Here is a 15,823-nt window from a genome sequence, read left to right on the forward strand (position 1 = left end):
TTCAATCAATCAAAGTATCATCGAAGTGGATCTTTGGAATGTAAACTTTACATAATGAATTTCGATCAGTTATTCGTTTGAAACATTCACTGATGGGATTTGACTCGATGAATCCAGTTGGTTACAATGAACCTTAACGACGTAGCACCTATTTTGATTCGCGTCGTAATTTTTTAACACAAAACTTGAACAGATTTTATAAAATTCTTTACAAATTTGAAATTGATATTCCGCAAGGAACAAAATTTCATTGTGCCCTTGAAAAAGGTTTTTCATTAACGTTGAGTTTCAGGACTGGAATATGTATTAAGGAACCGAAGGGTGCACATAGTGGTTGGTTTGCTGAACTAGTTACAACGAATCAAGCGTTGGATTAACGAGCTGAGCAAATATTTCCTCGCTCTTAGACCCATGTTTTATCGTCCAGTGTCACACGACGTAGTTTCATAGCTTCCAAGTTTCGTATTCAAAAGTTCGGTCGTGCGAAACAACGAGATAAGGGAATGATAGAATGGATAACCGAAGGTCACGTGATTCGAAACCACAAATGAAATGACTGCCAAGTTTTCAACCAATATGTTAACCCGAATGGTAATGGTGGTTGTTGTTATGACGATGGCGATATGATTTCGAATGATGACTATGATGAAAGTAACGTAGACAACGATTCGTCTTGCGGGCCGTTAATCAATCCTCACGTAAATAGACGGTACAGGCAATATATGTAGACACCGGGATAGAAATATGTAGATATACATTTAAAAATAGATAGATGTATCAAAGGCCAGGATATAATGGATAATCGGCTACGTACCAGCTCGGAGACCAACGGTATCGATTTCCGGCGTGGTCGTATGTCCGGCATACTGTCGATATTGCTGTAAAACGGATTGTCTCCCGGATGCCTGAAATCAGCAAAAAAACGATCCTTTTATTATTTCCATCCGTTATATTCTCCCATTTTGTTTGATAAATGATTTTTCCACTTTTTCATTCACCCGGCGATATTATTGATTCTGCGATCGAAATATATATCGGTGAGACAAACGTATGAGCACTTTGGTTACATTGCTTGCCTTCTTTCGAGAGATATTGTCCAAATTTTTCTCAAAAGAGTCTTCGTGTGACACATCGTACTTGCGTTTACGTGGATCGCAGTTGAAATTCATCATGTTTCAATTGTTGCTTATCGTTTTGTGTGTGAAACGAGTTGAGTTTTATATTGTGAAGTTTATATTTTACGTTTGTAAAATGATTGAGATTGTTATTATTTTATTAAATTTTTGAGGCGAACATTTTGAACGATCAATGATCGATTACGAGTGGAAAGTTGTTCACTCGGTTAGACGGATTTGATTGAATCTTGGAAAGTTTTGAAAGACGAGAATGGGGATCCTTCTATTTTACTCGAAAGCGATTTATTCTGGTTGAGAGGAAACGATGCATTTGTGATTTTCACGAGAATCGATGCGGAAAGGAGTGAACTCTAGACGTCGAATAAAGCGGTCGATTAATCATCCTTCAATTGTTTCCTTCGAGCTGTTTCAGGCTGGATACTCATAATAATAAAACGATGAGAAGTAGGAAGGAGAGGAAGAGAAAATACATGTGGAACAGAAAGATCGGACGCGAATGAATTGAACACTATTTCAACTTCCGAATTAGATTGCAAACTCATTCATCGAAGGATCAAGCAGAGTGAGTTGTTGAAATCCACGAGAACTTTCGGTATTCCGAATGATCAGCTATTCTTCGTTGTTTTCTCGTTTCTCATAAGATCGGAATCGATTGGAAGACTATTGATCGTTCGTTTGCACAACTGACATAGAAAATTGTTCTTTTTTAAAAATAACAAATCTTCGTCATGCAGTTGTATAAAAATATATTTGAAGTTGCCTCCCACCATGTTGGACAATGAATTTAAAAGTCTCTTTCCCTCACTGCTGTACAGGAATGTTATTTTTTTCTTTCTTTTTATGCAATTTTAGGTCGTTAAAGCATGTGACTCAATTGGATGAAAAAAAATTCCAAGAGCTTTTAATAACACCCTCGGAAGCATACTTATGTTTCACTTTTTAACATTTCCTTCCAAAGCTTCCAGGGCAACCTATTTTTTCTTCGCTTTTCTCATTTGATTTCTTTCTTCTATTCAATTCCTCACGGATCGAGCGAGTTTTAATTATGCAAATTCTTAAGTCAGATGACGCGGATAAAAATATCATTGTGCTTGACTTTGAAGAGCTTGAAGTATACCGAATGCTCTATCGATCATTGGTCATGGAAATTTGAAAACAAGAAGCCTGGCTGTAATTAAGGGAGGTTTCTGTCACGCGATCTTAGAGGGTAGAGAAAAGCTGGGCTTTTTCACGCCTCGACCTCTTATACCAAGCCCATTTTTTCACTCGTACTTGGGGTGAGACTAGATGTGGGAAAAGGGCGAGTAGTAAACGAGCAGTTTTGTATGCTGAGATTATTTTTTAATAGTCACATTTTGAAATATATTCACACAGAAATGAGAAACTTTTTTTCATGATTCTTCGAAATTCTCAATTACGACATGTACAAAGAATTCAACTTCGATGTACTCAAAAAATTTCTCATCAATTTCATCGGAAAATAATTATTCAGAAGCTCGTAAAAGTAGTAGCTTTTCAAATATTTAGAAATATTTAATTTACTCTTCAAAGTAATGAAATTGTTTATTTTTTAAGTGAGAGCATTTTTTTGTTTTCGGTCCGAGCCAATTTGATTTTTCTCAAAGAAGCCTTTAGTCGCTATTATGCGAGGTTGGCAGAGTCTCTTCGTAGCTGTTCGAGTGAAAGCCGGGTCGTTTCTTCGTATATCCGAGAAGTAGGAATACAGTGTGAAACTTTGAGACAAAACATTTTCTTGTCCGAGGGGCTTTACAGTGAGATAAAAGGAGGGAGAATCGAGTGCCAACGATAAAGAGAATTCCTGAAGCGTACAATCGTTGCGAAAAGATCAGAAACGATCGTTTCGTTAGATCTTTGGAACGGGGATGTTCGTATGAGGGCGAGAAAAAAGTAGAGAATGAAAAAGTAAGAGGATGAATAAGGGCTGCTTGAAAAAATGGGTCGATAAACGACCCAAGGCGAAAGCAAAGATTCCCGAGTGACTTTTCCCTTTCCGTCCAATTAACGGGCTTCGCGATTGGACGAGCTATCCATTAGCATCGCACACATTTCTGACTTCGCATGTCTCATCTAATTACTTATCTAATTCGCTCGGAGGCAGAGATAAAAAAACGCATTAACTGTTAATAAGTCCACCCAATTAGCTCTGGATTCAGCTGACTTTACACATTAGTTCACACTATAACAAAACCATTGATTAAAAAATCATTTCTTCATTTTCGGATCTATTGGAAATTTCAAATGACTGATATTACCAAAGTAATTCAACGAAGGAATTATTTTAGCCCAATTCAAACACAATTCCTGAAGTTTTATGATTTTCATCTAAAAACTAGTACCATTTATCTGTCCCCTTGTATAATTCGATTTCTTTCACAAATCTCGATTATCAAATCGATTGAACCAGTGAGAATCGCATTAGAATGAAAATGCATCAGTTTGTTTCAATGATATTCTGTTGCATTAACAGAAATTATTCTGACTCCACGAAAGATTGGTTGCTTCGATCGATAATTTATTTTAACCACAGACAAATTATTTTCTCCCATTTCCCTGTAACCAACCTCACTCGCTCCTCTTCATTTTATCGGCGCTTAACAAGATATCCAACGATTAAGTATAGTAACTCACCCATTCGCTCTTCCACCGGACTCTCCGCCAGGTCCACTTCCGTTCTAACAAACAAAAAAACAAGTTTATTAGAAAAACAAGCTAATAACAGTTCTTAACGAAACGGAGAACACACACGTTCCCGAATGAGGGGGGTGGGGGGGGGGGGGAGGGTTCATAGTTGCGAACGATCAAGTTATGAATGTATGTTATACACATGTATGAGGTACACACAGTCTTCGATACAGAGTGCGTCCGCGAAAAAAGATATCACTTTGAGAACATTTTATTTTGTTCCAATGATAATCGAGTAATTAGAAATTTCGAATTTCCCAAACGAAAATTCAATAATTTTTATTCTCGTTGATTCTCGATGCAAATTCATTTTTCGCAGATGCACGTACACATTATATTATGCACAATGCTTCGCCGTCGTCGCTTCTTACATAAAATTAACGCTCAACTGAATTGCCATGTACATATTTTTCATTTATCTTTCTCGTGTATGAGTTCACGCTAGCTGCTAAATGTCGTTCGAGACGTTTGAATGTTTCGAGTGACATTCACGTAAATTTCTCTTGACATTCGAGAGTCGGACGAATCGATGAAGGTAGACGCGATGATCAATTTCCTGAAATCGTGAGCAGTACGGTTACGACAATCGTGAGAAAAGGAAGAAGATCGAGGATTACGAAAAAAATACTCGTTTATCGCAGTGAGACGGGAAACAAGAAAGTGAAAACAACTGCTGCAAAAGAGCTAGAGCGCCCAGTCATTTGGAAAAGCCCTGAACACCAGTGGTGTCTTCTTCGTCCGAATCGAGAACAGAACTATCGCGTTTCGGGTTGTTGAGTCTTGCTCCCCTCTTTTTTATTCATCCGCTTGTTGAATGACCAATTTTTGTTCTTCGTTTTCTCGACAATTCTCGCGACGCCCAGTCGGTTTTCATTGAACCGCTAACCGATATATTGATGCCTCAAACAAAAACGTTCAACCTTTTTTTCCGTTTGTTCAATCGTTTAAAAAAAAAGAGACGGAAAATACGTGGTCCGACTCGTGCAGCTTTTTCTACTTGACGCATGCCCTACACTTCATACACGAGTGCGAATGTTCTTTGAAATCCCTTTCGCTCGTTACGTGGCATTCATATTCGAGCCAAAACGATTACAAACACTGACATTAAGTTGTTGTTTTTCTTGTTTTTATTTTGTTTTCTTTTTTTTCAAGACGAGAGACAGTTAATCCTGTTTATTTCCAACATAAACGAAATCGATTTTTATAATTGAATTTCACTCCAATGTGACTAGCGCCTTTTCGTTACTCGTTCGTTCATTACGGCAAATCGAATTTCTTCCTGCTTTCTATGTTTTTCTTATCTCAAGCCTCACAGACGCTCAGCTCTGCCTCTCGTCTTCCTTCCTCATCAAATTTTGCTCACTTGGCATCCCGGATTTTTTTTCTTCATCTTCAGAAGTGATTTTGTCTCGATGTGACTATGTGTGAGTGTGATTTCTCGTTTTTACGAATGTTTTGTTAGCGTGTGTTTCGGAGTGTATAACAGCTCGTATAAATATAATATCACGTACAATTCTCGACGATCGTTCTCGGCCCGATCAGCCAAGAGATATAATATAAACTTATCGATAGCGTAACAAGTATAAATAAATATTTAGAGTTTAGAGCCGCGGTTTTATTCGTACTTTTTTTTATAATTTTTGTTTGTTTCAACGTCGTTGTTATCTTCCCTTCTCTCGTTATCGTCAAAATTTCTCTTCGTCATTACGCACCCTTTTGTATGCTTCTATAATCCCTTCTCTCTTTTCTCCGCTTATTCTGACCGAAAAACTCAGTTTTCCTAAGCCAGAGACAATTTTTGTCCTTTCTCGTTTATCTCCATCCCCTTTTCTTCCTTTCTCTCTTATAGCCCCGATCTCCTCGTCTGGGAGAATTTCTAATTTTTTTTTCATCTTTTTCGTGTTGCCGCTCATTACGACCGCAAAAACGACACGCCCGAGGATGTCTTGCCTCGAGCAACATGAACGAAAAAAAAAACAAACTCGAATTCATAATGGGAATATTTATATGTCTATCGCGAAAAGTCTCGAGAGGCGAAGATAAACTTGTTCGAGTTTTCAGCGTACCGCTCACTCGAAGGATTGTTAAGTTTCGAAAAATTGTTTTTACAAACTTAGAAGGATCGGCTGTGTAGGAACTTGATGGAACTTGCATTCCGGAGTATGTTCTCGAAAAACAATCAAGAGCGTATTATCAAGTTTCATTGAATTATTCAAGATAAATTAAATCTTCGTTAGTTTTGTCTAGGCCATGATATACATCACTGATTAAACTTCTTCTCCAAGTGTGTCGTTTCATCCCGAAGATATCCGAATCAGTCTCAAAATGTAATTTTATTTAAAATAAGAATGGCAGCAGAGACGCGGAGCTTGTTTCGCTGCCAAAACTTACGAAGAACCATTCGGTTCGAATTTCATTAGAGAATTGATGATTTCGTATGAAATTTGTAGAAACGGTTTCCAAAGTTTAGCACTTAATTGTCCCACTTGGCTTAATAAAATCGTCACAATATGGAATTAAATAACAAATTACAATAACTGCACATTGCCAAAATGCCTGGATCTTTCGTTTTGGACTGATAATTTTCTCTTTCTGTCCGCGAGAGCATATTCGGTGCGTGAGTTTGTCGAAATAATGAATTGGGTACGGCGACACGTGGTAACGAATATAAAGTAATTAATGGCTCGTTATCCGCGATGGCAGGTATAAACGATCAGTACGAGTATTGAAACACCATTGGATTGGAAAGATAATCGGTCGGGTTCACATCATATCTCGCGGTTTCTGCTTTCCGATCGCGCACGTTTGACGTACACCGATTCAGTATATATGGTCCACGCGCCATCGTAAAATTTCGGACGGTGTGAAGAGATAGGATATTTTTAAAACGATGCTTCGACCATTGCTGTCTATAATTGACGTTAAATAGCCTTTTAAATGGAAGATAAAACATAAATAGAATCATTTTTATGTCTGCCGAGTACATTACACCCTCGGAGTGGATAAGAGAGTACAATTGATTCCATAGTATCACACGGTCGATCACTATAAACTGCACATACTACGGCATCTACTAGCAGCAATGAGGAAGATGCAAACAAAAACCATAAAACTTTCCGTTTCTTTCTCTGTCATAATTTGCATGAAAAATTTTTAAATTTTTTTAAATTCTATCGAGTAATCCACCTCCATCGTGGTTTACTTCGACATTCGATGAGAGTTTCGTCTAAGTGTGTTTCAGTTAAACTGTAAATTTATTTATCTATTAGGCCTTAACGACGTTTAGACGCTACAACGTCCGGCGTACGTAATAATGACAGTGACACGTTTAACAATAATAATGATCATCGTAATGAAAGTTAAATAATAATATTAAGACTACGTATCTCTAGTAATGACTTGTGATGCTGTTAACATTACAGTAAATAATGCGATAATACTGGTATCCTAACTATACGAATAGCCTACGTCGAAAGCACTTAATAATCAAACGCTTTCTATGCGTCCAATAATTTAAATATTCTGCTTAATTGCGAATATCTAATATTTTTGTATCTCAAGATTCGTTTCGTTTCCGTAAGTCGATCGATGAATTTATTTCCCATGTTTATTAAAACCTGGCGTGATTTTTCAGTGATATGACATTTAATGCGACGAACACTGGCTGACGATAATGATATGATATTGTGATATTTGGGCAGATACTCGAATCGAGATAGGGGCTTGATGAATAAACGGATCGAAAATAAAGTGTCCAAGTTCTGCTTTATCCTGTAATACATGATCCTTTCAAATTTGCATCTCTAAACACTCGTTCCCATCGGTGAAAAAATGTTGAGGTGTAACTTTTCGACGGTCACCAAACTCAGGCTCTACCAACTCCGCCACGCCCTTTCTCTCTCGTCTTTCCAGATCCTCGTTTCCGTACCGAAGATAATTTATTAGCGACCGGTTGCATCGTAGTTGGCTGCGTTTCGAGGGATATTTAATTATGAAATTAGTTCGAGCATCGTTGCCTAAATGGTACGGAGGTGATGTAACGTTTGGGCGATAGTGGAAAGAGGAAAGAGCGGATCGTTAGCGAAACGTTTGGGGCTTGCGTTAGAGCCGGGCACGATCTGGGATCACGTCGAAATGTACATGCGTTTGCACATGTATGTATGTCGGAGTAGAGAGATAGCATTGAAAATGGCTCCACTGATATCAGTCTCCCCCGAATGAATCGGATCAGTTACGCCCTTTTGTTCGTTATCAATTGACATACCGATTACCGCGAATACCGAGTCTTTCAGAGGATTTGAACACATAAGACGAGGGATCGATCGACATCTCAAAGCCGAAAGCTTCAGGATGTTACGACAGCAACGTTGGAATAGGTGCGAGTCTATCCATGGACATCGCCTTAATGCCTTATAACGACAGACAATACGCTATAATGGCAATTAGGTGTGGTTCGATAAATCCCTCTCTGCTGCCAATAAACGTGTAAATGCACACGAGTAAATTTATAAAAAACAGTCAACGAGATTCTTCGCACCTTGGCAATTTGTCACGGCTTCGAGAGTGGAGCTGCTCTCAAGATTTCTCGTAAAAGTCATCTCGTTGAGTTCTACGACTTAGCGTAAAGTCGTAAAAGACTCGAAACATGTCGCATGGTGAGATACGAAGAGGCAAAAGGGAGAAAAAAATATTTATATTCGTGTCTCGATTCGAGTGTCCTTGCGATAACGCCTAATGTGTACGCCTTAAGCTCACCCGCTGGTGCAAGTATACAGGATGTTCTACCTCGGAGGTTGAATCGACTTTGAAAAATATATCGTTTTTTTCGAACCAACGTCGATACGAAAATGAAATATTGTCAAGTAAAAGATCGAGTACGAGTATACTGGATCATTTCGAAGCCTTTGTTCTCGAGAGACAGCAACGAGAAAAAGCTCGATGGAGAGTCACTAAATTTTGCACGGAAGATCCAATGTACGACGAGTATTCCGGCCGATCGGGAGGATTCGACGTTTGGAATTCCCGTTCGCCTTATCTACCACAGAGTCCTCGAGGCGATGTGAATACACATACAAATGTATACAAACGCGAGGCAAGTAGATAAGGCCAATGTGAGATCAGACGGCGCTTAACTGCCTTGGATTTAATGCAAATCGGTGAATTAAATATTCGAGTAAATCTCACTCCGACGCTCTCGAGCACCATATGATTTAACGTCCCCGGGTTTACCGCTGCGCAATTACCGATTTATTTATATGCGTGTATACGATAAACCTTCGTTTATTTTGAAAAATTTATGTATCGCTGTTGGTCGAGGTCGTCCTGACGTCATACAAACATAAATATATTCGTGTAATTTATGTGTACCTACGATATTCAACCTCTGATATGGTATACCAAATCCTCGTATACGCCATTATTAAGCGGTTCAACTTTGGCAAACGTAGCACGTGATTGCGTGCTCGATGCGTAACACATTTGAGACGATCGTGTGACATAAAAATGACTTGATGTGCTGAGATGATATGTAGTGAGGCGTATGTTTAAGAACAATGTTGAATGTGTGTATATTATATATGTATATTTTTTTTCAATCCCATTTTTATTATATAGATATATATCGACATAGATGATTCGCCGATATATGTCTGTATACATCTGCATAAGAGAGTTTGCCGAATAATACATCACTTCGTGGTTGTGTCCAATGTCTCTACGTTCACCTTTTCATATAAATAATTTGAATTAATTTTCTCTCTTCCTTTCGGCCACCCTGATGTCCATTGTTTCAACCTGGCCTCGATTCCACTGTCGGAAGTTGGTGGGCGTTTTCCACTATGATCGTCTTTTTCTCGCTGAATTAGCGCGTGACGAGTTCGAATATAGATCATGGAATTGGTCAAGGTATTCTGTTCGTAAATCATTGCTAATTATTATTTATTTAGAATTTTCAATGGGAAGTAAACGTTGGGTATTCTGAATACGGATGAAGCGATTTTCTGTACGAAATTGGAATATGAATGGCAATATAGTTTTTTTAATTCTTATTAGAGAATACTAGTTTTTGCCTGATATGAAAACCTCACTGGGTCGCGATGAGCGCGTTCGTGAACGTAATTTGAGCGGGCTGGTATGAGAATAAACTCTTCGATTAAATGTTTATTCACCGCCACGTTTGTTCGGAATATACGATTCTGTTGCAGGCTGAATTTGCCTGTGGCGAGTTTGCTAGCGAAGTTATCCGCACCCCGAATTCTGCATAATACAACGAGTCCAAACTGTGGCCACGGTTGATTGACGATTCACCGAGAGTTTTGTGCTTCACCGAACCTGGTATTCCGTTTCGCTCATTTTTTCGTAACCTTTCCCAGCTTGGTCAGTATGCGCCTGTCTTCGTTATTCTTAGCTTATTTTTTTCAACGGATTAGAGTGTTTAGAATTATTCTCTAACGTACTATATCAACCGTAAAAACGAATATACAAACATAAATTAAAGAAGAGAAAATTCAATGACTTCTTTCCACAAACTTTTAACTTGTCCAGTCATTATCTGGTTGAATTGACGATCGAATCGAGAACGATCATATCAAAGCGTTCACGAGAGTCAGTCCTATGAAACAAACGAACCGAAGAAACACTGCAGAAGTCGCTTAAACGCGGTTTAAAAATTTGAAGGTAGATTTGTTTGAGTATACTGATGTTTTTATGGTTCAAGTACTAAAAAGAGAATTAAAAATGTCTCTTGTGAACGAACCGGACTGTTCATTATCTTGGAAGTAAAACGGGGTTGGGGAAGTTTGTGAAAAAACACGGTGTTTCTGCAGCAGGAGGTATCGTGGTGTTGGAGTGTACGGGTATACAGGTGAAGAGACGAAGCAACTCGAAGGAGAGCGCGGTCGTTAAAACCTCGCGAACTACCCTCGCACGTCACGCATTAGCCATCCGCAAGCCTCTAACCACAGTGTGAGCGAGTCGAGGTAGCAAGAAACAAGATTAATCGTCCTTGCAATTTCTGACGATCTTGGACGTTTCACAGCGAGCTTAGCGGGCGGGAAGACCACAGGGAGCGTCGGGTGAGCGTGAACCGGAAGTGTAAAACACTGCTGGAGAATCTTCCTATCACCATCGCATTCTCGTAAATTCACGAGATCGTTTTTTCCTCGATTTTATATGTGGACATGGAAGATTTGACAGGAATCACCGACGGGGATTAATTTGAAAAAAGCTTGAATTGACTCGTCGTTGAGGTAAGGAGGCTCCTTTTATAGGTTTTTCCTCTCGTTTTCGTTCATTATTTTCGATAGTTTTTACAGCCTCTTCACTCTTTACAATGAAAATTGATGTCATTAATACTGGGAATGAGCCAGGTCGTTTCCTCCGTAAAGTTTCAGTAATATAAGCATTGTCACGAACCAAATTTGCCTCAATAATGAGAGACGAAGAAACGAACTTTGAAGGAACAGTTACAGAGATCTTTTTCTTTCGTCGAATCCTCTTAACGAACATGCAGGCAGGGATACTAGATTAGCGTACGTGGCAAGGGCATGAAATCATGAGACGGACATTCCCGTTGAGGAAAAAACTGTGGAGGGATTGGTAAATACGATGCTGTGTGGTTGGCGTCTGATAAACTCGTTGAAATCAACCCCTCGACCTCTCTCGCTCTCTCACACGATTTCTCTTTCGTATGTTACTGAATTGGGGGCTGGCGCGGAGGTGGTGAAGGTCAATTACGGTATACGTGACGGGAAAACAAAAGAAATCTGTACCATCTGCCGCTCCTTGGTCCGCTGGGGTTGAAAAAAGTTGTTCGATTCTGTTGCGATTTTGCGAAATCCATGTTAGATCGGGAAAAGTTGTGTATTTGTGACTGCGTATACGACTGCAGTGGAGCACCGAAAATTAATGTGGCGAAAAGTTAGGAGCGAAGGTGAATTATGTGCGCCTCGACCTCGATTTCTCGATTCTTTTATTCTAGTTACAAGCCACGCAGTAATTTACGGAGGGAACAATATTTACTTGAGCTTCGCATTCACGATCTTTTGTGTCCCATAAGCCGATAGCGGTGTATATAAATCATCGTGAAAAATCTTGATGGTAGAAAGTAACTTTCCAGACGGGGGACTAACCGCGACACTGGATAGAACATCTAACAATAACCTCGCAAAAGCTCTTTCAGCAGACCCGGAAGTAGTTTGTGCTCGAGCTTCCGAAGAGGAAGCACTCTCCGAGTGTTTGCTCATTCCCTTCTCAAATAAAACATTCACCTCCCATTCAGAATTTCTATACCAGACTTATTGATGCTTTATGTCATTTATTATTTGGCATTGTTTACACTAATTGTAAAAGAAGCCAAACGAGCTGGAAATAAAAGATTTGTCTCATCGAGCAATGTTTTGTTATCTTCAGTAAACGTGCGGGGCCCAAAACTCACAGGGACGTTTCATCCTTTTGTCTTTTAAAGATTAGCCTTTTCCATGATGTATATTCGCCCGTTGCACGATTCCTCTCTATGGAACGAGGTCAGATATTACACGAGCGATAAAGAGAGTCATGATTTTCGATCTTCCATATTGGTTTTCGTTTCCCTATCCAAACATACCGAAATGCTATATCAGTTTATCACGAATGTTTTCATTATCACTATCATTTTGCCCGGCAACAACCAGACCACAAAATGAAGGTACACATATATACATGTATACATGAACGTATCGCTTCATGTATACATATATATAATGCTTATATCATTTTTATTTTAATTGACACAGACTACCGGGTATGGAATACGTGTGTATATTTTGTTGCATGACTGACAAAATCTGCGAATGTATAGTTTTTAGTCACTACCTCCTCGTACATGATATATTTTCTAGTATTTTCTCCTATATGTATTTGCCATGAGATTCGTATGAACGGTGAAATTCGAAGGTGCACTGACGTTTACGCGGGTGTGTGTGGGTGAGTGAATGTATGATAATTGAATCGAAAAGGGGAAAGGAGGATGTTTTTTCTCGCCGTTCGGGGTGAATGACCCATCGACACGTCGATAAAATAGCTGTCTATACGAGCGTATCCCAAACGAACTCTTTTGTACGGACCGCTTTGTTTCTCTTGACGCCTTTCTCCTTTTGGCGACAATTCTCTTTGAGATTGATATTAAAGCTAATCTCAGGATTATTTTTATCGACATCCATCCTCATTCGACCATTTTCCCTGCACAAATTTTGAATATACCTTATATATCGTTACAGGCTACTGGTTATTTAGGTTAGGTCGTTAATTATAATCACTAACGATCATTAAGATCAGTAATCGACGCGTTCTCTTACAATCCATCGAAATAATATAATGACGATAATAATGGTAATAAAAAATTCGTCGTTAGGCGCAAGAACTGGTTCATATAAAAGTGAGAAATGGTTTTGGTTGGTCTTGTGTTACCCTTCTTTCCTTCGTTCTCCTTCATCTCGTTCCTTCTTTTACCTAATAAGTGCATTTTCCAATACTTTTGTCTTTTTCTCTCTCGCTTTCTTTTGTTCAGTGTGAGTACGTCAATTTGTGTGTCAATTCGCTTCCGATCGAGTGGCCTTGCCTCTAAACTCTTCAACGAGCAAAACCTTTTAGCCGAAATGCAAACTCGTGATTTATGATCAGCAAGGACACAATAAACTGTCCTTGAACCAACCTAACCCACCAGTCGAAATGATCTAATTTAAATTTATTTATGCAAAATCACGGAGGAAGTCTCACGAGATCAAATCAACGTTTTCTTTCGTTGAAAAATTCCGAAAGCCGGGAACTTCGAGTGCCTGCATTCGCGCCTCCAGCACCCCACCAGTTCACTCGTGGTTCTGCGAATCACGACTGTAAATCACGACATGCTCATCCGTTTTGAAAATGTTTCATAGCGATTTAATAGAGCTGCGGTTCAAAGGGATCACTTTGGTGGAATTCCGCTGGGGTTTGTGATATATTTTTGCTCATGAATAATAAATCATAATTTTATGAATCGAATGATCATCCACCAACTATTACGTTCATAATTATCAACGAAGAGTGAACTTGTTTATTCGGTATGCTGGAACTCATATTGTTTTCACTCGATGTCATCGTGACCTGGGACGACGTCAAGTGTGATTCAAGAAAAAAATCCACTGACTTCAAGAAGCTGAGTAGGAACAACCTCGCTCAATTCGTACAGGCGTTCGGAGCAAATTTAAACAATTGTGACGTCCAAGTTCAACAACCTCTGACTATGTGAGTTCGATCGAGAGCATACTCCAGTATTAGCATGGCTTTTTGTTTTTTTATCTTCCAATAAAACGAAACTATTTTCGAGAAGGTTTTTATCTACGGTTTTTTCATGCACAGAGAACATCGCCCGTTGCGAGTTTTTGATTTTGCCTGCCGAATATTTTGTGCAATACTTTATCCTTCCTAGTACTATCATCATTTTTCAATCGAAAAATATACTGTTGTCATATCAGAAAGTTTTTGCAACATATCAGAAAGTTTTTGCAGATTCATGATAAAAATGCCCTTTTTCGGCACTTTCACCGAAATTGAAATCGAAAGAAAGCCGATTGGATACGGAAAATTTCTACAAAGCCTGGTATCCACATTCATAGTCAAAAATATGACTTTGAAAAAACGACTTTAATGAAAAAAATAATTTTCCTATGTTTTCATCGATTGATGGCACATGCCGAGACTCTTATGAGTTTTGGTTATTGGAATATCAATAACAGAGGGAAGGAGAGGAACCTCGCTGATTGTGTGCTCATCCTCGGAGCGTATAGTTATTCCTCTTCGCGTGAGCACGTAGGTCAACCCAAGGATTTTGAATCTCATGAATAATAATATTGGGGCTTGATAATGGAACGCTAGGAAGGCATCGTCTTTATTCATCAAACAGAACAACGTAGGGCGGCAAATATTCCTCGCACGATAAGTGGGTTCAAGAAAATTGATCAATCAGCATGCTTTGATGAAGAAGTTTGAAAAACTAGGATATCATAAAAATGAATCTTCATCGATCGAGGAATAAAACTTTAAAATATACTGACACTTGTTTTCTGCTATATATTTTCGCATAATTTAACACTCAATTACGGAAACATTGTCAAGTGGAGGATTCGCGTGGTAAAAAGTATTTAAATCAATTGAAACATAATTTTCTTTCTAACACTTTTTCGTTGTGAACGAACACGTGATGCGTAAATCTGCATACTTTTTTAATACCTTATGGAATCGACTACCACATCTCATCTACAAGTCTTCGCATCCAGGTCACGATGTTGAGTCAAAGTGCAAAAAAATTATGAGTAGAGCTTTCGCCAAAGGACTTTTTCCTCGCGCTAGAAAATAGTAAAGCGTATGTAATGTCGGTTTACGGTTCCGAATAGGTAAAAACAATAATAAACATACATCCTGAAGGAAAATCACATATTTTCAGTTTGAAAACAATTCTCCCGGAAAACTCGTCGCTTCTTTACGAGCGGTGGTTTAAAATTTAATACACGGGTGAAGATTGCATTCTAGTTGGTCCAACGTTTTGCCCAATTCCTTTGACAATTTCCAGACGTGATACGCGAGCAAAAATTAATTTTTTCCGCTCTTCGTTCTGTGACGTTTATTCGTTTTTTCAATTCACACTGAATAAAAAGCGAGAGAGACGGAGAGACAAAAGCTGTATGGCATTGCCTGCCTGTCGACCCGTGCCGTTTCAATCGCAACCACGATTCCGTTCCTCTTTTGCCATTCTCTGTTCCTTGTATCACGTATCCAACACCAAAGACAAAAGCACATTATGTAGTTCCGTTTATTTTTGTAATTACGTTTAATATATTGGTTTTTTTTTTTTTTTTTTAATTAACTGCGTATGTTTAAGAGTACGTTTCTAACAGCTTGCAAGTCTTTAGATACGGAAGCATTTATGTAGTTGGGGTTTTTCATTTTTATTAATGGTTCTCCTTCTTCAA

At 38.8% G+C, this 15,823-nt stretch overlaps 1 protein-coding gene across 12 annotated transcripts in view; it reads right to left on the bottom strand.

Annotated features, from left to right (window-relative positions):
- unc-13 overlaps positions 1-15,823 on the bottom strand; it is a 271,226-nt gene that overhangs the window by 52,228 nt on the left and 203,175 nt on the right. For all 12 annotated transcript variants that reach the window (XM_043422142.1, XM_043422141.1, XM_043422137.1 and 9 more), the window contains 2 exons: positions 3,786-3,829; positions 815-905 (listed from right to left, as the gene is read on the bottom strand). In XM_043422142.1, the coding sequence (XP_043278077.1) occupies positions 815-905; positions 3,786-3,829 (135 nt within the window). The remainder of the gene's footprint in view (positions 1-814; positions 906-3,785; positions 3,830-15,823) is intronic.

Source organism: Venturia canescens, chromosome 6 (assembly GCF_019457755.1).
Source record: "Venturia canescens isolate UGA chromosome 6, ASM1945775v1, whole genome shotgun sequence".
Classification (NCBI taxonomy): Eukaryota; Metazoa; Arthropoda; class Insecta; order Hymenoptera; family Ichneumonidae; genus Venturia; species Venturia canescens.